Raw genomic sequence first — 24,037 nt, 5'->3', positions numbered from 1 at the left:
TGTATCATTTTAAGGGAAAAATATGTTGTTTCAAAATTTCATGGCATCAACAAATCCCCAAAAAGTTGGGACAAGGCCATTTTTTACCGCTGTGTGGCATCCCCCTTCTTCTTACAACACTCAACAGACGTCTGGGGACAGAGGAGACCAGCTTCTCAAGCTTAGAAATAGGAATGCTCTCCCATTCATGTCCATACAGACTTCCATTTTGCCATACTCCATTTTAAAAGACCCCTGGCCCAGTGCAAACGTCTGAGCTTGTGGAGCTTGCTTAGAAATGGCTTCCTCTTTGCACGGTAGAGTTTCAGCTGGCAACGGCGGATGGCACGGTGGATTGTGTTCACTGACAATGCTTTCTGGAAGTATTCCTGAGCCCATTCTGTTATTTCCTTGACAGTGGCATTCCTGTTTGAGGTGCAGTGACGTTTAAGGGCCCGGAGATCACGAGCATCCAGTAGAGTTTTATGGCCTTGACCCTTACGCGCAGCAACTGTTCCAGATTCTCTGAATCTTTTGATGATGTTATGCACGGTTGATGATGATAACTTACAAGTCTTTGCTATTTTACGCTGGGTAACACCATTCTGGTATCGCTGCACTATCTTTCTGCCCAACAATGGTGGAATTGGTGATCCTCTTACCATCTTGGCTTCAGAGAGACACTGACACTCTGAGAAGCTCTTTTTATACCCAATCATGTTGTTAACTGACCTAATTATTGTTAATTGATCTTCCAGCTGTTTGTTATATGCTCAATTTCCATTTTCCAGTTTCCTTGTTCCATTGCTACTTGTCCCAACTTTTTTGGGATTTGTTGACACTGTAAAATTTTGAATCAACATGTTTTTCCTTTAAATGTTGTATGTTACATTTACTCAGATTAAACTTTTGATCTGTCATCTATGTTCTATTACGAATAAAAAATTGACTTTGCCATCTCCACATCATTGCATTCAATTTTCATTCAGTTTGTTTAGGAAGTTTGTTTTGAATCCGGTTCGTATATTACACATAGTTTGCTCCTGTTTTTATGACTTCATGAATGTTTCATGAATGAGCCCCAAGGAGTGCTCTGATTGGTCGAGTAAATCTTCAGTCCCCCTTCTTTAGACTTTAATAATAATAATAATAATAAAACATATAGAAGTTGGTGACAAATTTCAAAACACAAAACCAGAGGCACCACAGACAGAAACATGGCAGAAGTGGATACAGAGCTGGTTTAGAGTAGAAGGTTGAATGAAATGACTGGTTTTAAGTTGAGACAGAGTTGTCTTGAGTTGTCACCACCACCAGCACTCCCTGCTGTGGTGGTGAACTAATCCAGTCCAGAGTGCTTTCTGCTTGTCTCAGTTTATTATAGATTCTGTGGAGCTGAGGAATGAACAGTAGAAAACTCTCTAATGAGCTCAGATATTTTATTTCCACATTTGTGTATCTGTGCTCATGACAGGGTTTGAACAGATGCTCTCACTCTCACCATAGTTTTTAAAACACTTCTAGCCACAGGGTCTGAACGGTTGAAATCCATTGAACCTGTCAAAAGCATTGTGTTTGAACAGAAGAATATCTCAGGTGTAACATGCACTGGAATGAGGACTGAAAAACACTGAAGAGAAAATATGGACACTACATTAAAATCCTGCTCAGAGTGGAATCAGAGTGTCGACATATTGGGGTGTTTTAAGATGATGTTGGTTCAGATGATGAAATGTACAGTTTGGATACGGAATGTACGACAACTACCCTGTAGATGTAAAGTCAGAGACAGTAACTTATCTGTTGCTGCACAGTTTTTGTTGGTCGTCCTGTTTTAAGACGTTTGGTAAAATGTATGGTCAAAGTAAGTGTATTTTCCAAAGTAAGTGTTAAAATTGTACTGCATCTGACACAATGCACATCGTTATAAGGACACTTCCTTCTACTGAAATATAAAACCATTCAACAGTTCATTTTTTAAATTAATTTGTTTTGTAAATTGTGCTGGTTTTGGTCGTAGGTGACTGCAGACGTACGTGTTGCCAGCAGTGTCCATGCCGGAAGTTTGGGTGGTCTTTAAGTGTCCTGATGAGTGGAATCTCGTTAACTTAGTTTCATCTGCTGCACCTGAACCGCACAGGTTATTACTACAGACCATTTTTATATGGTAAATGGTTATTAAAGATATATATAAACAATGCTAATGCTACCATTTAATGCACAATTAAACAGCTTTGTTCCAAGTTATAAATTACTTTGACACTTGGTGAACGTTTTAATTTGTGAATTTCAGAATAAGCCCTGGACATGCACAAAGCATGGTGTCACTTATTTGAAGCCATTCTACTGTGACACTTCTGTTCCTATGTGCAATAATATAAATACACTCACCTTGAAATCTCTAGCTTCTCTTTCATTTTGTGATGTTGAACATGGGTCCATCAGGTCATCGAACGCTCTCAAGATTCAGAGTCTTCTTTTGAGGAGTTATCCATGTTGTGTATCAATTTCCTAATAACTACTGAAGTGTGAACAATAAAAAATGAACTTGTCCGGCTACTGTTCATTTACACATTTTCAGCGCTTGGGATTAGTGCACATATTCATGCAGCTAAAATGTATTCAAATGAACTGTATATTCTCCTACATAATGAAGCAAGCACAACAGCAAGAAAACGACTCTGTGCTGCTGTGCTTTCAGTCGTTGCCGTTTTGAGAGATGATCTATTCAGTGTGGTATCAAGTTCTGTAAAGTTGTTTTAGAAGAGCTAAAACCCAGAACATATATTTCATTATTGTCTACCACTTAAAATAAATCTTTTGTATGTGCTTCTTTATTTAACTAGCGTTATTTATTAAACGAATGAGGTTTCCTGTGTGTGACAATGGAGAATATATATATATATACATATATATAAACACTCACTTCTTTCTTCATTGACAGTGCAGTTAATGTAATCCTGTTGGATGTGTTTGGTCCTTCTTGGTGGTATGCTGACATTACCCTGGATACTGTGGCTCTTGAAACATCACAAAGACTTGCTGTCTTGCTCACAGATGCACCAGCAAGACGTGCACCAACAATTTGTCCGTTTTTGAACTCTGGTATGTTGTGTGCATTGCAATATTTTGAGCAAAACTGTGCTCTTACCCTCTGCTAATTAACCCTTCACACTCTGCTCTTACTGGTGCAATGTGCAGTTAATGAAGATTGGCCACCAGGCTGGTCCAATTTAGCCATGAAACCTCCCACACTACAATGACAGGTGTTTCATTGGCCAACCCCTGTATGTACACAGTGTTAAGAATACTTCACAAATATAAATCTAACGTCAGTAATCAAAAAGGGGCAAAACAAAGTCGTAGTTGAAGGAAGTAGGATGAGCACAAAGTCAAAACCAAAAAAACACAGAATTCAATACACAACAAAGTCATAAAAAGCACAGAGCACAAACACAACTGACTAACTGTCAGCTAAACATACTGTCTGTATGATTCCGGCTGAGATGACGTACAGGAAACAGTCACAGACAGAACACATGGACTGGAGTGTGGAACGAACTCTGGACAGATGAACAAACACAAGGACTGGAACGGACAACAGAACCTAGAACACGAGAGAGAGAGAGAGAGAGAGAGAGAGAGAGAGACAACATACACAGTGCAGCGTAACAATGAATCTGGCAGAAAGTTTTGGGAAGTTCATTTCCTCATATATTACACACAGTTTGCTCTTGATTTTTATGAAGGTTTCATGAATGAGCCCCAAGGAGTGCTCTGATTGGTCGAGGAAATATTCAACCCCCCCCCTTTAGACTTTAATAATAATAATAATAATAATAATAAAAGTAAAGCATTATACTTATATAAGTTAATGACAAATTTCAAAACACAAAACCAGAGGCACCACAGACAAAATATGGCAGAAGTGGATACAGAGCTGGTTTAGAGTTGAAGGTTGAATGAAATGACTGGTTTTAAGTTGAGGGTGGCACGGTGGCGCAGCAGGTAGTGTCGCAGTCACACAGCTCCTGGAGGTTGTGGGTTCGATTCACGCTGTCTGACGCGGGTGAATGTCTGTGAGGAGTTGGTGTGTTCTCCCCGTGTCCATGTGGGTTTCCTCCGGGTGCTCCGGTTTCCTCCCACAGTCCAAAAACACACGTTGCAGGTGGATTGGCGACTCGAAAGTGTCCATAGGTGTGAGTGTGTGAAAACGTTTCCTGACTCCTCCAACACACCCCAAAGTGGCTCAATAATATTTAGATCTGGTGACTGTGCAGGCCATGGGAGATGTTCAACTTCACGTTCATGTTCATCAAACCAGACTTTCACCAGTCTTGCTGTGTGTATTGGTGCATTGTCGTCCTGATACACGGCACCGCCTTCAGGACACAATGTTTGAACCATTGGATGCACATGGTCCTCCAGAATGGTTCGGTAGTCCATTAGTTTCAATGGCGGTTAAGGTGGAATTACACATTGTGCCTTAAACATGAAGGAGTTAGGGGAAAACATTACCTTTGGGTACTACGTCCGCTTTTGTAATATGAACCTGGTTAGGAGTTAGGGGAAGATATTATCATTGGGTCCAGGTGCCACTTTCATAACATGTGACCTTTATGTGGCCACAAGTCACTGACCTTTCGGCCTAGGGTCACCTTATTCAAATGGGTTGTTTTCAAGTGCGCAAACTTTGCTTGGGAATCCCATGAATCTTTAACCTTCCTAAGTGACCTTTAACCTTTGGTAACACTTAGGCCTCAGGCTTTGGCTGCTACTTTTCAAACAACCTAATAATAATAATAATAATACATCTGTTTTATATAGCGCTTTTCATACAACTCAAAGGTGCTTTACAGAAAATAAAACACATACAAGACAAACAATAAGAGAAAGGAGGGATGTTAGTGGATGCTGAAAGTTTGCTTAAAGAGATACATTTTTAATTGTTTTTTGAATGTTTGTTGTGAGTCTGTTGTTTTGTCTTTTTCTTGCGTAGGTAGATGTTTTAATGAAACGAACACTTCTGTGTAAATGTGTTGATTACGGCACGTTCTTCTTAGCGATTACGGTACAAAGTTAAACTCGGCTCTTGTTCGTTCAGTTTTCCTCAAACTGGCACCAGCTCCAGCTACACGTCTGTGGAGGAGGGGGAGGAGGCAGACAGCTCTCTCCACTGTTTTGAAACTGTATTTTAGTTCAGATTTTAAATGCTTGGTATTACATATTGCTCCTTTAAGACTTTTGCTGCTCAAACATGAAGTTACTCTGAAACACACCGTGTTTACAGTGGAGTAAAAATGACTTGTTAAAGATAATGATGACTACCTTTAGGATTCTGATGATATCTCTGTAAATTAAAGTGTAGAATGGTTTAAATGTTCTTTAATATAAACAGTGATGTAACTACAGTGGAACTGACTGAAAGATAATTCACTGGTAGGTCCAACAGGAAAGAGAGAGCTGACTGTGGGTAACGTTAGTCTTCCACAGCGTTTTCTCACACCCAGATATGAGTAAGAATTACAAACACAACCCGTGAATCTCCACTCTATAATGAACCAAACGATAAAGTGAAAGACTGATAACTGACCCTGCTTTCAGCAGCAGCATGCAATATTTATGTTGCGCCTGCTGCTTTAAGCAGCAGCGCGCAATATATTGTTATCCAATTTTTTTTTTTTATTATTATTCCGCGTTTCCTTGTCTGCTTAACTAGTCCCGCAGTTGTCGAGCTATTGACTCTGTTCCACCTGGAAATCGTGCGTCCTATAGCAACGATGTGGGCTTGTATACAGCTTTCCAATACTCGCACTCGTTCGTCCGCTACACTCGTTTTTCGCTCCATTTTTCCCCAGTCATTTCTATGGAATTAATTTTCAAAGCACTCTAAATCTGTCATTTTTCAAGCTACGGACACGGGATTTCAGACAGTCGGACCCGGGCGTACCGGGTCCCATCACCTCAGTTTTCGGACCTCTTGCACTTATCCTTCTCTTTCTATCCCTCTTTCAATATCCCTCCATTCATTTCGATGGGAGGCTCTTAGAGTGGGGTGATGTCATACACTGTAGGTTCTCTGACCGAAAACCGTTTATTCACTTTTCAACCAAACAATTCGCCATAACGTCCTCATACTTTCACCTAGACACTTCATTTAAATTTAAATGGTGGAGAAACTTGTCCTTTCTAGCATCTGTAAAGTTTAAGATTATTGAAAATACGGTTTTTGAGTTATGAATTTTCCCGGAAACAGATGGCATGCTCCCTTCAGGTAAGGGGTGAGAACCTGCCCCAAGTGAAGGAGTTCAAGTATCTCGGGTTCTTGTTCACGAGTGATGGGAAGAGGGATGGTGAGATTGACCGTAGGATAGGTGCAGCGTCTGCAGTAATGCGGTCACTGTACCGCACCGTTGTGGTGAAGAGAGAGCTGAGCCATAAAGCAAAGCTCTCAATTTACCGGTCAGTCTACATTCCCACTCTCACCTATGGTCATGAGCTCTGGGTAATGACCGAAAGAACAAGATCGCGGATACAAGCGGCCGAAATGAGCTTTCTCCGACGGGTCGCTGGGCGTACTCTCCGTGATCGGGTGAGGAGCTCAGTGACTAGGGAGGAGCTCGGAGTAGAGTCGCTGCTCCTTCGCATTGAGAGAAGTCAGTTGAGGTGGTTTGGGCATTTGATCAGGATGCCTCCTGGACGCCTCCCACTGGAGGTATACCAGGCACGTCCAACTGGAAGGAGGCCCCGGGGTAGACCCAGGACACGCTGGAGGGATTATATCTCCCGGCTGTCCTGGGAACGCCTTGGGATCCCCCAGGAGGAATTGGTGGATGTTGCAAGGGACAGAGACGTCTGGGCTTCTTTGCTCGCCCTGTTGCCACCGCGACCCTGAAATGGAGAAGCGGAGAAGAAAATGATGATGATGATGAGTTATGAATTTTTGTTCGGCACTAGGGACGGTTTCGGCTCCCATAGAGTTCAATGTGTTTTAAGAGCGGCTCAGAGTGTGGTTTCTAAATTTTTCTCCTGTTTTTAACTCGTCATAATGTTCAATTCACACTTAATCTGCATATTTTTTATACCATATTGATCCCCAGACTCTCCTTGTCACAATGGTATATACGGTTAAGTGACGTGGGGAAATGTTTCCGAGCTATAAGCATTTGTTCAGAGGATGGGTACGCTCCCATAGGAACGCATTGAAATAATTTTTTTTCTTTTTCAATTTTCTGCCGAACATTTCACCATAACTTCCTTATACTTTCACCTACAGACTTCATTTAAATTAAAATGGTAGAGAAATTTCCCCTTTCTCGAACTTGTAAGTTTCAGGCCGTTTGTGAATACTGTTCTTGAGTTATGAATTTTTGTTTGACACTTGGAAGGGTTTTACTCCCATAGAGCTCAATGTATTTTAAGAGCGGGTCGGCACGCAGAGGCAAAAACTGAGGGGGAGAGGTGTGAAGGACATAGGCAGTCTCTAACATTTTAAAGGTAATTTTAAAGGTGGATGTCTTAATTATCCAGGGTTTCTTAAGGTGGAATTTTTTAAGAATAACTCATTCACAATATACTGGCTGTCTTTTCAACATTTTAAGCTTTATTTCACGTTGTCATTTTTAAAGGTGGACATCTCAATACGATTGTGGGTTTCTTAAGGTGGAATTATTTTTAAAGGTGGAATTCAAAATGTTTTCCATCCACGGCCCACGGAGCTCCATAGAGTCCAATGCAAACTGCTGTGGAAGAGTGCTCTCTTAACATCCCACTACCAACAGCTTAGCAGTCAACACCGACCTTGCTTTAAGCGGGAAAGACGCGGATTGGGGGACAGGGGTTTCAGCGGCGCAACATCTCGCGTTTCCTCCTGGAAATGCAGACCTCTAGTTTCATATGCTCTTCATAGTTAGAAAGTTGAATTAGTGCTGGGAGGTGTATTTGTTCTGGTTCATTCTTTAAACCCTTTAAAACTCATGCTACAGTCTGGGTTTCTCACTGGTTTTCTGCTGCAGTCTGTAACTAACAGTGCAGAATGAATGCTTAGTGCCCTTGGCCATTCTCTGACAACCCCCAAGGAGTTTTCCCATCCACATCCACTCATGTGACACCAGGGTTCTGTTCCAAAGCCTAGTGAGCTCCCTAGATAGGCACTTACTACATACACTATCCTCATGAGGCAGATTATTGAGACACTGTAGTTAGAGACTGATGGAGTCACGGATTGTTCCCGCCCACCACATGAAACCGGTGTTTACTTTCCTCAGCGGCTAGCGTCGCCTCAGCGTTTCAGTGAAGTCTAATCTTCCTGTTTTTATCCTGATTGTAGTTACTTTTGGTCTGGGAGAAGAGATGGGAGTTGTTCTGGCGTTGCATCCTGGGACTGACTTTGTGGCTGAGGAAGGGTTCTGCCTTAAAATTTGGCCAGAGTAAGATATTTCAGTAGAGAGCACAGTGAGGTGTCTAAGAACTGAGTGCCCACGTGTCATGAGCACGTTCACTGTGATTTAAAATCCTCTCTAGTTGGACAACTCACTAGGATTAGGACAGAGCCATGATATCAAAAGATAACTCGAGTGACACTTGTGGATTAAAAAACAGTTTAATATCCTACAGAGGGCAAACTAAAAGCATAAACATGAAAGCCTGAAGTCAAGCCAAAAATACAAACCGATCCTAGGGGCAAATCCAAAGAGAGAAAAATAGAACCAATAAATAAAGCACTGAATGCACAGATAAGGCAATACTCTTAAACAATCTTAACCAAAGGAGAAGGAGAAACAGGGGTGACTGATATTCAGAAGATTTGGAACAGTGAAAAGATCTCAGATAAGTGGAGGTGGTCATGTGATACTGCTGAGGATTCTGGGAATACCATCCTTCATGTTCATTTTCAGTGAGAGTCATCAGAAGATCATAAGAAGGGAATCTTTAGAGCAAGATACACATTATTATAATGTTTGTATTTAGAACACTGTAATAATCACCTGAGTGACTCTACTATAGACATCGATACAATATGGAAAAAGACCAAATCATTATAATTCGACTGGTTTTGAACTTAGTTATAATAAATGCTTTTTCACGGCACACTTGTCTTGCTGCAGTGATAAGCAGGCATGCCCTTCAAGGCGATCAGAATGAGGAAAACAGTCTGTCTGGATGTGTGCTGAGGTCCTGGTAGCACAGCCCCATGACTCCTGTGCTCCGTGCGACTAGTAGCTGCATCAACACTGATCTTTCCCCTTCCAAGGGTATACAGTCCAGCCCAAGAAATAAGGAGAAATGGTGATGATGGCGGGCAGACGTGCAGTAGAAGCTCAATAGGGAGTTTTATTGTCTCTATTTGGAGCACAGTGAAACACAACAATGACAGTGTGAATGAGAGGGTAAATAGGACCCGTAATAATTAATTCTGAGGTCACATCTTGAAAATAAAAATAAAAGTTCCATAAAAAATCCATGGCATCTAGTATCACACAGTTCAATCACCTGTCTCCAAATTCCCAAGCACTACACAATTCAGCTTTAAGGATATTTTTTACATTGAATTTGACCCAATACAATATTTAAATCCCAATCTCTGAAGGTAATCCCTCACTCGGTGCTAACCTTTCTAGTTCTGGGTGAACGTAGTGATGTTTCCAGACAGAACTCTGATGATTAAAACTCTTCCCACACTCTGAACAGTGATACGGTTTCTCTCCGGTGTGAATGCGCTGGTGTCTTTGGAGACTACTTTGTACAGTAAAACTCATCCCACACTCTGAACAGTGATACGGTTTCTCTCTGGTGTGAATGCACTGGTGTCTTTGGAGACTACTTTGTACAGTAAAACTCTTCCCACACTCTGAACAGTGATACGGTTTCTCTCCTGTGTGAATGTGCTGATGTGTTTTGAGACTGATCTGGTGAGTAAAAGTCTTCCCACACTCTGAACAGTGATACGGTTTCTCTCCTGTGTGAATGCGCTGGTGTCTTTGGAGATTAACCTGTACAGTAAAACTCTTCCCACACTCTGAACAGTGATACGGTTTCTCTCCTGTGTGAATGCGCTGGTGTCTTTGGATATTACCCTGTTCAGTAAAACTCTTCCCACACTCTGAACAGTGATACGGTTTCTCTCCTGTGTGAATGCGCTGGTGTCTTTGGATATTACCCTGTTCAGTAAAACTCTTCCCACACTCTGAACAGTAATACGGTTTCTCTCCTGTGTGAATGTGCTGATGTGTTTTGAGACTGATCTGGTGAGTAAAAGTCTTCCCACACTCTGAACAGTGATACGGTTTCTCTCCTGTGTGAATGCGCTGATGTGTTTTGAGATTACCCTGTTCAGTAAAACTCTTCCCACACTCTGAACAGTGATACGGTTTCTCTCCTGTGTGAATGCGCTGGTGTGTTTTGAGATGACCCTGTACAGTAAAACTCTTCCCACACTCTGAACAGTGATACGGTTTCTCTCCTGTGTGAATGTGCTGATGTGTTTTGAGACTGATCTGGTGAGTACAACTCTTCCCACACTCTGAACAGTGATATGGTTTCTCTATTGTGTGAAAGTGCTGGTGTCTTTGGAGATTACTCTGCTGAGTAAAACTCTTCCCACACTCTCCACATTCATAAGTTTTCCGTTTGTGTTTACTTGTCTGAGATTTCCTGTTGGATGTGTGAGTGTGGGGAGTGCCCAATGACGTTTTCTGAGAACTGGAGCTTCTGTCCTCCATATCCTCACATTTAATCCCTCCTGATCTCAACATTGTGTTATATTCCACTTGGAAATATTTCTTGATGCACCTGTGGAAAAACTCTGGAACTGTCGTGAATAACAGGAGCCAGAGAATGTATCCAAAGAGATGGTATTCTGTCCTGGAAGACAATAAAGAAACAAAGATAAATTAGTTAAACTCTCTCTCCCCTGGCTCACTGTTGGTGACCAATATTCTACTGAATTTGTAGTCAGTTCCACCTTAACTACTGCTACTGAAACAGCAAAAAATAAGTCACTGCTGACAACTCATGGTGCACAAATAGAGCAACATCTAGGGCTGGTCAATATAAGTGCAAATCAATATCACGATTAATTGTACATTTTACCACAATTACAATTAATGAACAATTACTTTGTCTTTGTATTTTTGACCCTCACAGTTCAGTGCTCAAATTTGCTGCAGTATTAAATATGGGAGTTTTTTCTTATGTCACTGAGAGCTTGTTTACATTTAACTTATGTTCAGTGTCGTCTTACGACACTTACTTATTATGTTCAAAACACAGCACGTTCAAAACCACACACTAGCTGGCCGAGTCACTTGGTCGGATTTGGCATTTAGGTTGCGTCCATATGGCAGATAGGGGCAGAATCACGTGACTACAGCTGGGTAGTGTTGTTTTAAAGAAACAGTAAATTAGCACACAGTTGGGACATAACAGAATAAAAATAATCAATATAATTGACATAGATAAGTTAGAAATTCTAAATGTGAATTTCGATTAATTGCCCAGGTATCTTCAGTAAAACACGGTATAAACGGTGTGTAAGTATCTTAAACGCGTTTATCTTCAATAAAACACGATATAAACGGGGTGTAAATATCTTAAACGCGTTTATCTTCCGTAATACATGGTATAAACGAGGTGTAAATATCTTAAACATGTTTATGTTCAGTAAAACACGGTACAAACAGGGTGTAAACATCTTAAACACGTTTATCTTCAGTAAAACACGGTATAAACGAGGTGTAAATATTTTAAACATGTTTATCTTCAGTAAAACACGGTATAAACGAGGTGTAAATATCTTGAACGCGTTTATCTTCAGTAAAACACGGTACAAACAGGGTGTAAACATCTTAAACACGTTTATCTTCAGTAAAACACGGTATAAACGAGGTGTAAATATCTGAAACGCGTTTATCTTCAGTAAAACACGGTATAAACACTGGAGTCAAGCTATGCGCACTTTGGAAACTGACGGTCAAGCCATCCGCGCTTCAAATCCGAATGCACGTATAGGCGCGTCATTACGGTTTTTTATTGCGGAGAACACCACATCGGCTTTGGGACAGATAGAGAGTCTGAAACCCGCGTTTGAGCAGCGATGTCTCTGTTACTAAATAAATGCACGCAATGCTAAAATGGACTAAATGGGCTAAAGTTAACAAGCCATTAGGAATATATTTCGTTTTAAATCACTTTAAAGAGGCAAAACACGCTTTGATTATTTCATACATTTACGTATTTTTTTTTTTACTTTTCTATAAACACTTAACTGGCTTTGAATAGTAATCCTGGTGGACATGTAGAAATACAGATTACATTTTACTGTCATTAAACAGAGGTAGCTCACTGTATAATATTCTCATGGATTTATACTGAATACCTACCAATATGGATTTCTCAAAAACTACCCATAATGCCTAAACCATTCCACTGTCATTAAACAGAGGGACCTCGAGGCTATTACCTGTATGATTTTGGTAGAATTTCACTGTGTACTTTTCTCATAAACACATACTGAATATTACCAATATGGATTTCTCAAAAATTACCCATAATGCCTAAACCATTCCACCGTCATTAAACAGAGGGGCCTCTTGGCTATTAACTGTATGATTTTGGTAGAATTTCACTGTGTATTTTTCTCATAAAGTCATATTACATATTTACTGATATGGATTTCTCAGAAAGTACCCATAATGCCTAAACCATTCCACTGTTATTAAACAGAGGGGCCTCTTGGCTATTAACTGTATGATTTTGGTAGAATTTCACTGTGTACTTTTCTCATAAACTCATATTACATACTTACTGATAAGGATTTCTCAAAAATTACCCATAATGCCTAAACCATTCTACTGTCATTAAACAGAGGGGCATCTTGTCTACCAACTGTATGATTTTGTTAAGATTTCACTGTATACTTTTCTCATAAAGTCATACTGAATACATTCCAATATGGATTTCTCAAAAACTACCCATAATGCCTAAACCATTCCACTGTCATTAAACAGAGGGACCTCGAGGCTATTACCTGTATGATTTTGGTAGAATTTCACTGTGTACTTTTCTCATAAACACATACTGAATATTACCAATATGGATTTCTCAAAAATTACCCATAATGCCTAAACCATTCCACTGCCATTAAACAGAGGGGCCCCTTGGCTATCAGCTGTATGATTTTGGTGCAATTTCACTGTGTACTTTTCTCATAAACTCATACTGAATATTACCAATATGGATTTCTCAAAAATTACCCATAATGCCTAAACCATTCCACCGTCATTAAACAGAGGGGCCTCTTGGCTATTATCTGTATGATTTTGGTAGAATTTCACTGTGTATTTTTCTCATAAAGTCATATTACATATTTACTGATATGGATTTCTCAGAAAGTACCCATAATGCCTAAACCATTCCACTGTTATTAAACAGAGGGACCTCTTGGTTATTACCTGTATGATTTTTGTATGGTATAAACGAGGTGTAAATATCTTAAACTCGTTTATCTTCAGTAAAACACGGTATAAACGGGGTGTAAATATCTTAAACGCGTTTATCTTCAGTAAAACACGGTATAAACGGGGTGTAAATATCTTAAACTCGTTTATCTTCAGTAAAACACGGTATAAACGAGGTGTAAATATCTTAAACGCGTTTATCTTCAGTAAAACACGGTATAAACGGGGTGTAAATATCTTAAACGCGTTTATCTTCAGTAAAACACGGTATAAACGGGGTGTAAATATCTTAAACTCGTTTATCTTCAGTAAAACACGGTATAAACGAGGTGTAAATATCTTAAACGCGTTTATCTTCAGTAAAACACGGTATAAACGGGGTGTAAATATCTTAAACACGTTTATCTTCAGTAAAACACGGTATAAACGGGGTATAAATATCTTAAACGCGTTTATCTTCAGTAAAACACGGTATAAACGAGGTGTAAATATCTTAAACTCGTTTATCTTCAGTAAAACACGGTATAAACGGGGTGTAAATATCTTAAACGCGTTTATCTTCAGTAAAACACGGTATAAACGGGGTGTAACACATCTTTACCTTCAGTAAAAAAAAAAAACAGGACTTGATTTCTCTCCAACACACAGCTCTGCTTCTGCTTCTGCTTCTCTCTCTCTCTCTCTCTCTCTCACACACACACACACTAGTGATGTGTCGGTCGCGAACGAACCGGTTCAAAGAGCCGGCTCTTGTAAGTGAACGATGAGAGCCGGTTCCCGTCTAAGACCGAGCCATTTATTTCTAAGGCTTGTCATTCAACCAATCAGAGAACAACAAGCAAACTCCAACCCTCCGAGCTGAGACACTGGGTTTTCCTGAATGACAATCTGCCTTCCCAAAAAATAGCTGAAGAAAATGTTAAATGTTTGTTGACAGTTTGGTTGTTTTAATCACTACCGTTGAATGCTGCTGTTTTGCACTTTGCAGAGTGTTTGTTTATTTTATTTCCCAGAAATGGATGATTATTTAATTTAATAAGCTATTTTGTAATACAGACCTTTTTGGTTCCATTGGCTGTATTTCAGAGTTTACAAGTGATTTTTATTAAGGTGTTTAAATAAAAATCCAGTTATTTATACAATTGAATGTGTGAGTGCAATCAGTGAGTTATTACAAGAAAGCCATAAAACAATTGGCCATAGCAACACTATTTATTATTTTTAATATTGAACAATGATATTTTGTCCATATAGTCATGTAAAATGTAGGTAATATTGTTCTGTACCAGTGGAAATAAGTGGTAAAACAAAGAGCCATTTAGGAGCCGAAAGAGCCGTCTCTTTATGAAGAGCCGAGCCAAAAGAGCCGGCTCCCCAAAAAGAGCCGACATTCCCATCACTAACACACACACACACACCACAACGCCCGCCACCTCTCAAACGATTGGTTAGAAAATCATAACAGCTGCTCTCCTATTGGACAGTCCCCACAGAGACAGCGCCCTCAGTCCAGAGCATCATTTCAATAGGTTGTTTTCAGTCATGTGGTTATTCCATACAGTGCTCAGGAAAATAACGTGCATGGCATGCATTTGGGGCCAAAATCGTCTTAAACCTAACGCCTGTAACCTAAAAATATGACATGTACAGACGAAAAGTATGTGTGTGTTGTTGTATTGAGAGGTGTTTCTTTTATGTCTACAGAACTATTGTTTTGAGTGTACAGCATGTTTTTACATCTAAAGAGGTTGTTTTTTCATGTACAGACGGCATATTTTTAGGTCTACAGAGTTTTATTTTTTTGTTTGTTTGCTTTTGGTTTTTTTATTTGTTTATTTAATTTATTTTATTTACCTGTACAGACGTTATTCTACAACATCTTGACCTTTTCACTAAAGTTGCAACATTTTGCCAGTAGATGGTGGTATTTACTTACACATTGAATAATGTTGCAAAGTTAAGTGTTTTATTAACCTGCTGCTTTATCTCTTTATAATCTGTAGGATAATTTAATTTAGTCTGAACACTTTAGATGTGATTATTATGATAAATGTAGTATGATGAATATACACATTTATAGTATTAAACACCACTAAGTTATTGCTTTCAACAAGCAATTAATTTAATTAGTTCCTCAAGAAGTAGCTTGATGCTATATCAGCAGAGTCAGTATAAACATCTGCTGACAATCCAGAGCCGGGACCAGGCCGTAGACAGACAGGCTAAACCGACCGTCTGCGAACTGCCTTGAGACGTCACCTAGTTTCATCTGGATTGAAACTATGCCTTTGACCCGAATTAAATGTAAAGGTAGAAAACTCAATCAGCTCGTTTCAACAACCTAATCAATATCAAATCATATTCAGATGATAGCAGCAACACCTCAGATTAGATTTAGATCAGATGAATATTCAGCACTAAACTGAGCCACCACTCTAGACTGTAATCATGAGCATAGCCCAAGATTATCAGGCAAAGGAGGTGAAGTATGTGTAATTTACAAAAATACTCTAGATATCAGTCATAAACTATGTGACACCTTCACTTCTTTTGAGTTTCTCTCCACCATTATGACAAATCCGCTCACAAAACAGAAGACATTTTTATTATGTAACATTTACAGACCTCTAGAGCTCTATTCAGAATTTCTAAAAGAATTCAGTGATTTCGCTGCAAACCTAGCTGTGTGCAATCATAAAGTTATAATTGTAGGAGATTTCAATATCCATTTTGAGAAGGAAGATGACCCACTGAAAAGGCTTTTACTTCAATCCCAGACTCTGTTGGTATTACTCAAAATTAACAGTGCCTACACACTATTGTAGTCACACTTCAGACTTAGTTTTGACACTAGGTCTTAACATAGACAAACTTAATATTACACACAAACTTCAGCAATCTCTGACCATTAACTAATTTCATATGAGCTACGTCTTAGCCATGATATATGTATATGACACAATAATAAGACATGCAAAGCTTTATACACGTTTTATTTTTTCAATAATTATATAGAAACCACAAAGTAATTATTGTTCTCTCTTTCTTACACCATTAATACAGGGAAACAACAGAGAATGGCTGGATTATGTAGTTCCACACAGTTCAGTCCTTCTTAGTGTAACTACAGTGAAACAATGGGGAGTGGACTGAAATATGTAGTTCCTCACAGTTCTCTGCTTCTTACACTGTAAGTACAAGGAAACAACAGGGAGTGGGCTGGATTATGCAGACAACTGTTTTCCTGGTTTACTCTGTAAATACACAAAAACAACAGGGAGTGAGCTTTAGTTGTGTGTTGTGTTGTTCAAGATTTGCTCTGACATCGTATTGAAGACACCACTCATCACAGTAAGGTGGACCATTTATTTTCCTTGTCTACACAAAGTGCACAAACGTTGGTTAAACAATGTTAACAAATACCAATTGAAGATAATTATATTCAACAAAATATATCATATAATATAATATGTTCTACGAACAATCAGTATACATGGTATAAACAGTACTTCATAATTTACATTCTACCTTAAATGACCTTAATTCACCTCAGACTCAATCGTGAGTAAGAGTAAACATATTTAAAAGATATAAAACAATGATTAATTGCACAAAACCTACTCAATATATACCTAGATGACAATGGTTCAAATCTTACTTAACGGAACATTATCAGTTTGTAAAAGTAAACAATCTATCTTTCAATTTTTCTGAAGTAAGGTTTGGAACTCCACAAGGCTCTATTTTAGGACCATTATTATTTACATTATGTATGTTACCACTAGGCACAGTTATAAGAAACCATGACATTAACTTTCACTGCTACGTAGATGTATATTTCAGCCAAGCCCAATGACAAACACAGATTAAAGAAAATAGAGGACTGTGTAAAAGACGTGAAAGGCTGGATGTTGCGTAACTTCCTCCTTCTAAACAGCAACAAAACAGAGGTCCTGCTTTTGGGTCCAAAGGTGGCAAGAAATAATTTATCAGATTTCATTTTAAATATTGCTGACTTTACAGTTAAACCTGGTTCAGCAGCAAAAAATCTTGGCTTCATAATTGACCCAGATTTATCATTTGATCAGCACATAGGCAGTAATCACTAGGACAGCTTTTTTTACATCTTCACAACATCGCCACGATTAGAAATGACTTATCCCTGCAGGACGCAGAAACATTAGTACATGCCTTTGTTACTTCAAGGCTTGACTATTGTAATGCACTACTATCAAAATGCTGCAGCCAGGGTCCTCACTAAAACTAGAGAATTTGAACATATCAGCCCAGTTCTATCATCACTTCACTGGCTGCCTGTTAAATTCCGCATCGATTACAAAATTCTGTTATTAACATATAAAGCTCTACATGGGCTCGCTCCTGAATACCTTCAAGATACTTATTCCTATTATGAGCCTCCATGTTTACTCAAATCACAGAGTACTGGATTTATAATAGCTCTCAGAATTCAGAAGACCTCAGCTGGGGGAAGAGCTTTTTATTATAAAGCCCCCCAACTCTGGGATGATCTTCCAGAAAATGTTCAGGACTCAGACACAGTGACAATCTTCAAATCTAGGCTAAAAACTCATTTATTTAGTTTAGCTTTTGGTAGTTTTCTCCTTTACATACACCTAAAGATATTAAAAATAATTTTAAGATTTTAATCATTTTAAGACCAGCTGCCCATGCTCCAGCCACCACCACTTGCCTTGGAGCTGCCCGCCCCCTACACTGAAATTTTCACAGATTCCTAACTGTTATTACCAGTAGATTGACGAGAGGACAGGTCCCCCTTGTGAGCCTTGGTTCCTCCCAAGTTTTCCTCCTCAGCTGAGGGAGTGTTTCCTTGCGAATGTCACCCTTGGCCTCACTCTCCTGGGGATTTTTACATTCTTTACATTTTTATATTTCATGTTAAAACTTTGTCTTTACTGGAATTCTGAGAAGCTGCTTTGTGACATCAGTTGTAAAAGGCACTATATAAATAAATTTGATTTGATTTGATTCTACTAAAATCACTTACTTTAACCAGCTTAATTACATTTTCATACTAATATGATTCTTTGTTCAGTTATCATGATTGTTACGACCTTGTCAAGGGGAAAGGGGCCATGGCAGTGTATGTGGTGATTTACTGAGAGTAAATGTATGATGAGAAGAAATGAAAAGAACAAAATACTCAAATTGGTTGACAATCCAAGTGAAAACAAACATTGATACAACAACTTCAGGAGTGACCCAGGCCATAACAACAAACAAAAACCCAGCTAAACAAATAAATACCTTACCTAGCAGTGAACCAAAACAAAAGACAAATATGCTTCCCTAACTCCCTGACATCTGAACACAGAATAAAAAAACCCTTGTTCCCAAACAAAACGGCAGCCACTCCCTACACTGTCTATGTTTACAATATTTCTACAATCAGCAAAAAAGTCAAAAGCCAGAGGCAGAAATCAGCATCGAGGAACGAGATAACAAAGTGAGGTACATGATATAACACACACACAAAGTAAACACAAACATCAGCAGTACAAAAAGCAAGGATTTCTCTCCTGGGATTCGTTCCAATACAGTGCTATATCTGAATGTTTGAAGAACCAAAGCATGGCATATGGAATTGGAGGGACTGGAAAACCGTGGAACTGTAAGGAAGACAAACACACACCACATACATAGACACACATATACAGACTCACACAGAAAGAACATACCAAGGCACATAACATGATTTAGACATTTTTCACATGGTGTTGTAGTTAATGTAAGTTCAAGTCATTCAGTTCTACTCAAAAATCTATTTCAGCAAACTGTATCATATTTAAATTCAAAGTCCATAGCTGATTACCTTTCATATAAAATCAGACCTCCATCAACTCTTAACGTTTATACAAAATATTTATATAGTTCTAGAGAAGCTTTATGTGGCAATGTGTGGAGGAGTGGTCAGGAAGTTACCTGAGAGAGGTGTTGATGAAGTGTAAAGAGGCTTGGAAAACAGGTAAACCTCCCTTTATAAGTGTTTATTGTGACACACAAAAGCATAAAAATGAATTTAAAGAAATCAGTAACAAAACACATATCTACAACGAATATGGCCAAACAATATCTACAATATTTACACTAATTACACTGTAAGAGTTTAATACTACGGTGGGATAGTTGCTACCACCTCATAGCTCCATAACAACTCTGCAGTGAAGCACTGTCCAGTCAGTCTCCCCACATAGTGTGCGCCCCTGCCTTTAAATAATAAAGATAGCCGTACTATATGTCCTTGTGTGTATATATGTATGAGTCAATTCCGCAAAAGATGCCAAGCTCTAAAACAGTTTCTGTCTGATTGCATTCAAAGGTAGACATCACATTTACTTCGGTTTTCCATGATGGTGGCTGAACACAGAAAAAAATGTAATGTGAATAATTGCCCTGTGAGCAGTAACAAAGATTTACATAGCAGTATATATTGGAGCAGCCCCTGCAAATATTTACTAATAACTCAAGTACAGTATTTACACTGTTGTTTATTTACTGTATTGTGAAAACAGGTGATGGAAAAGTTTACATTTGCACATTCAATTGTAAACATATTCATGTGTTTAATATATATGTCAGGAGCAGTCTGTATGTCCATCAGACCGTGCTAGGGGCAGAGTACACAGTAATAACAGTTATGAGTAATAAATATTACTGCTTTAAAGTGACAGTGAACACTTACTGTGCAGTAGACACTACAGAACAGACAGAGTATAGAGGTATGTGCAGAGTGAGTGTTCACTGACTGCAAATGTACAGAATGAACACATTAACAGTACAAGGTTCTAGTGTATGGGGGGTGATGTGGTCAGGAAGGGGGTGGAATGGGAGTCAGTGGGGTTAGGAGATCAGGTTAGGTGTTTGTTGATGTGGACACAGAGGAACTTCACACTCTCCACACTGCTTCTCCAAAGATGTGGAGGGGGAGGTGGTCTGTCTGTCTTTGTTCTTCTGATGGTCCACGATGATCTCCTTTGTCCTAGAGGTGTGAAGAGCCAGGACCTAGACCAAACCTGGGCATTGTACGGCCCCCGGGCCGCATACGGCCCTTTGATTGACTCTGACCGGCCCGTGTAACGTTAATTGGAAATTACAAAATAAACATATTTTCTTATTTTACCTGATGCATGGACTGAAGCTGCTTTGCTTTTATTTTGAAGTTGTTTTTTATTTACGTACATGATGACGCAAAACGTATATTGAGGCATGGGAGTGATTTGATCGTTGTCACTAGCAAGTGACAAGACGACTTTAGCCCTCAGAAATGTCTGCTCATGCAAAAAAAAAAAAGAAAGGTAGATGCCGAATGCAGGGTTTTCAACAAAAATTGGACTGCTAAGTATTTATTTACTGAAGTGAGAGGTAAAGCCGTGTGTTTAGTTTGCGGGGAGCAGATCGCCGTGTTTAAGGACTACAATTTGAGTCGGCATTACGAGATGAAACACGGGGAGAAATACAAGAACGTGACTGATGCTGAAAGGGCGCGGACATTGGAAGCTTTGCTAGCTAAACTGCAAAAGCAGCAAGGCTTTTTTACCAAGCTTCTTTTTTTATTTTTATTTGCATGTTTAGCGTGTTTTTATGATGCCGTTTTAGTGATTAATTGCCTTTCCCATTGTTTTGTGAAATTCGCTTGTATAAATTACATTTTTTGGAAGGCAACCTCATGTTTTCATTGCTTAATTATAACATATACTCTTACCAGCTTGTCAAAACAATGCTATTTACTGCTTTTTACAAAGAAGTACAGTTAATATTATGCAGAATTGAGATCAGCCTTTTGGCCGGCCCTCCACAATATTTTCTGTTTCTCATGTGGCCCCATGGAAAAAATAATTGCCCACCCGTGACCTAGACATTCCCCCTCATTCCTGCAGACTCCCTCGTCACCATCTGAAATGAGGCCCACTATTGTTGTGTCCTCTGAGAAGTTTATGTTGTTTTACAGGTGAATGGGGTCTACAATGTTCATTACACAGAGAACTAAGAGTGATCTGAGGTGTGGCTGACAGAGTAAATGAGAACGCAACTGAACAGATGCTGAAACACTGAGTTAAAGTTAGGGTCAATCTGCAGAACTGATCAATGGAGGGACTGGTTGTGATTGGTTAAAGAAGTCCTTACACAGCTGTTACTATGTCTTTGACTTATAAGTGTCACATGTAGTGTGAGTACGCATTAAGCCCCACCAGAATCTGTTTTTCAGGTTTATCTAATAGATAACGACCTGATTTACCATGGATATCTGTTTGGAAAATGCCAGATTAACCTCTCATTTAAAAACATAGGAACTAGTTCATGTACATTTTAGAATAAGATACAGATATTTTACGAAACTTTTCAGAAGTCTGGGTTTAATTGGTACTGTTCCACTATGTAGGCCCATGTGTGTTCCAAATAAACCTATATCATGATTTATTAATTCATTAAATACATTTGTTTCCAAATAAAAACAGCAGCACGTTAATTCTGTAATACGTTAAGTGTTTGAAAAAATGAACCAATGACTCAACATCAGAAACATAACACAGATCAGATATTTAATGCAGAACAGCTTAGTTTGTTTTTGTAATGGGTCCATTTCTTCCTGCGCCCTTGTCGTTCATACGCTTCACTGCTTAGCTCTGCTATCTTTTATTTCTTTCCTTTTTATGTTTTTTAAACCTCCTTGTTTTTCTGTGATAGAGAATCTGAGCTTTTAAATATACACAAGTCAGCAGCACTACGAAGCCAAAACTGGATATTTTCTGCTTTTGATACTTTTTAAAGTAGTGCGATTGCTCTAGGAACCAGGACTGTTCCATCAACCAGGACAGTTTCAACAGGCTACAGTAGAAGAAACTTGTGAAATGCCTCATCATTTTGTTCAACACATGTGCTGTCAGAATTGTTACGGACTTCTACAGAGAATGTCAGCTTTGGAAAGGGATTTTTGGAGCCTGCTATCAGAGTATAAAAAAGACTGTCATTTCGGAGCTGTGTGAGGAGTAACAGTGAGTGCACTGTAAATAATTGCAGTAAATTTACATTAATTTTCAACAGTAAGGTACTGTAATTCTGTTTTACAGTATTTTACTGTTTTAAGCAATGCATTGTGGGACATGCCAAATGATCAAAAGAACTTACAGTATATTACTGCTTTTAATGAACAAATCAGCAGGAAGTGCGATTTTATCGTCTGTTCCACATGAAAATTGATTATCAGGGTGAGGTGTAAGAAATATTTTCTTGTTTAGAAAAAAAGTGTTGAATAGGGTGTTTTATAAACTTGTCTGCTTTTATTCCATTTGAGTTTAATATATTTTAGTCTAAAGTCATTATATATATATATGTATATATATACTGAGTTTTAATTGCTCTCCGTAGGCTGCTTAACTGAGTCTCCGTCTCGGACGAGTTCCAACACTGTGGAAGACATCATGTCTCACCCCTGTCCCTAAGGAGCCACACCCAAGTGAATTTAACGACTACAGGCCTGTGGCTCTAACATCACATGTGATGAAGACAATGGAGAGACTGGTCTTATGCATACTGAGACCCCAGGTACGCCATGCACTGGACCCACTACAGTTTGCATACCAGGATCTCCTACACAGGACACATTCTCACCTGGACAAGGGGAAGAGTGCTGTGAGAATCATGTTCTTTGATTTCTCAAGCGCTTTCAACACCATCCAACCTCTCAGACTGGGAGACAAGCTCCAACAGATGGGTGTGGACGCTCACCTGGTAACCTGGATTACAGATTATCTGTTAGAGCGGCCACAGTACGTGAGACTGAAGAACTGTCTCTCCGACACTATGATCTGCAGCACAGGAGCTCCACAGGGAACTGTGCTCTCACCAGTCCTGTTCACCCTGTGAACACATCTGACTTCTGCTACAACACTGAGTTGTGCCACATGCAGAAGTTCTCTGATGATACTGCGATTGTGGGGTGTATCAGGAACGAGCAGGAGGAGGAGTACAGGAGCCTGGTGGAGGTCTTTGTGCAATGGTGCAAACTGAACCACCTCCAACTGAACACTTCAAAGACCAAGGAGATGGTGGTGGACTTCTGTGGTGGGGGCTGAACTGGAGTGCATCACTTCCATATCAAACAAGAGGACCCTGAACAAACTGATTAGCATCTTGGACAATGAGTGCCATCCACTCCACAGTATCATAACTAAGCAGAAGAGCTTGATCAGCTGGAGACTTTGCTCACTGCCAGGTTCAACTGACAGACTGAGGAAGTCATTTGTCCCCAGGGCTATTGAGCTGTTCAACGCTTCCCTCAAGGGGAGAGGAGAGATGGACTTCTCTGCTTAGTCTGTCTGCCCATCCACCTCCTCCATATTTGCACATGTGTACCTAACTGGACAATAGACAAGTCAACCATCTCATCTACCTCATGTGTACTTTAATCTGACAGCTACAATAGTAGTTTTATACTTAATACAGAAACATTGCACTTAATTGCCTTGCCTTGCACTATTTATTTTACTATATTTATTTCTAATTCTGATACTGTACTGATATTGCACATTCCATACCCTTTGCACTATCCACACTTGTTCAAC

At 39.3% G+C, this 24,037-nt stretch overlaps 1 protein-coding gene across 1 annotated transcript in view; it reads right to left on the bottom strand.

Annotated features, from left to right (window-relative positions):
- LOC136694071 (zinc finger protein 850-like) overlaps window positions 1-14,111 on the bottom strand; it is a 196,988-nt gene extending 182,877 nt beyond the window's left edge. Inside the window, exons 1-2 of the mRNA XM_066667426.1 lie at window positions 14,038-14,111; window positions 9,635-10,842 (exon numbers count right to left, since the gene is read on the bottom strand). Of these exons, the coding sequence (XP_066523523.1) occupies window positions 9,635-10,733 (1,099 nt within the window). The 5' untranslated portion in view covers window positions 10,734-10,842; window positions 14,038-14,111. The remainder of the gene's footprint in view (window positions 1-9,634; window positions 10,843-14,037) is intronic.
- Between the last annotated feature and the right edge of the window lie 9,926 nt (window positions 14,112-24,037).

Source organism: Hoplias malabaricus, chromosome 4 (genome assembly GCF_029633855.1).
Source record: "Hoplias malabaricus isolate fHopMal1 chromosome 4, fHopMal1.hap1, whole genome shotgun sequence".
NCBI classification, from domain to species: domain Eukaryota; kingdom Metazoa; phylum Chordata; class Actinopteri; order Characiformes; family Erythrinidae; genus Hoplias; species Hoplias malabaricus.
This window is presented reverse-complemented; position numbering and strand designations above follow the sequence as displayed.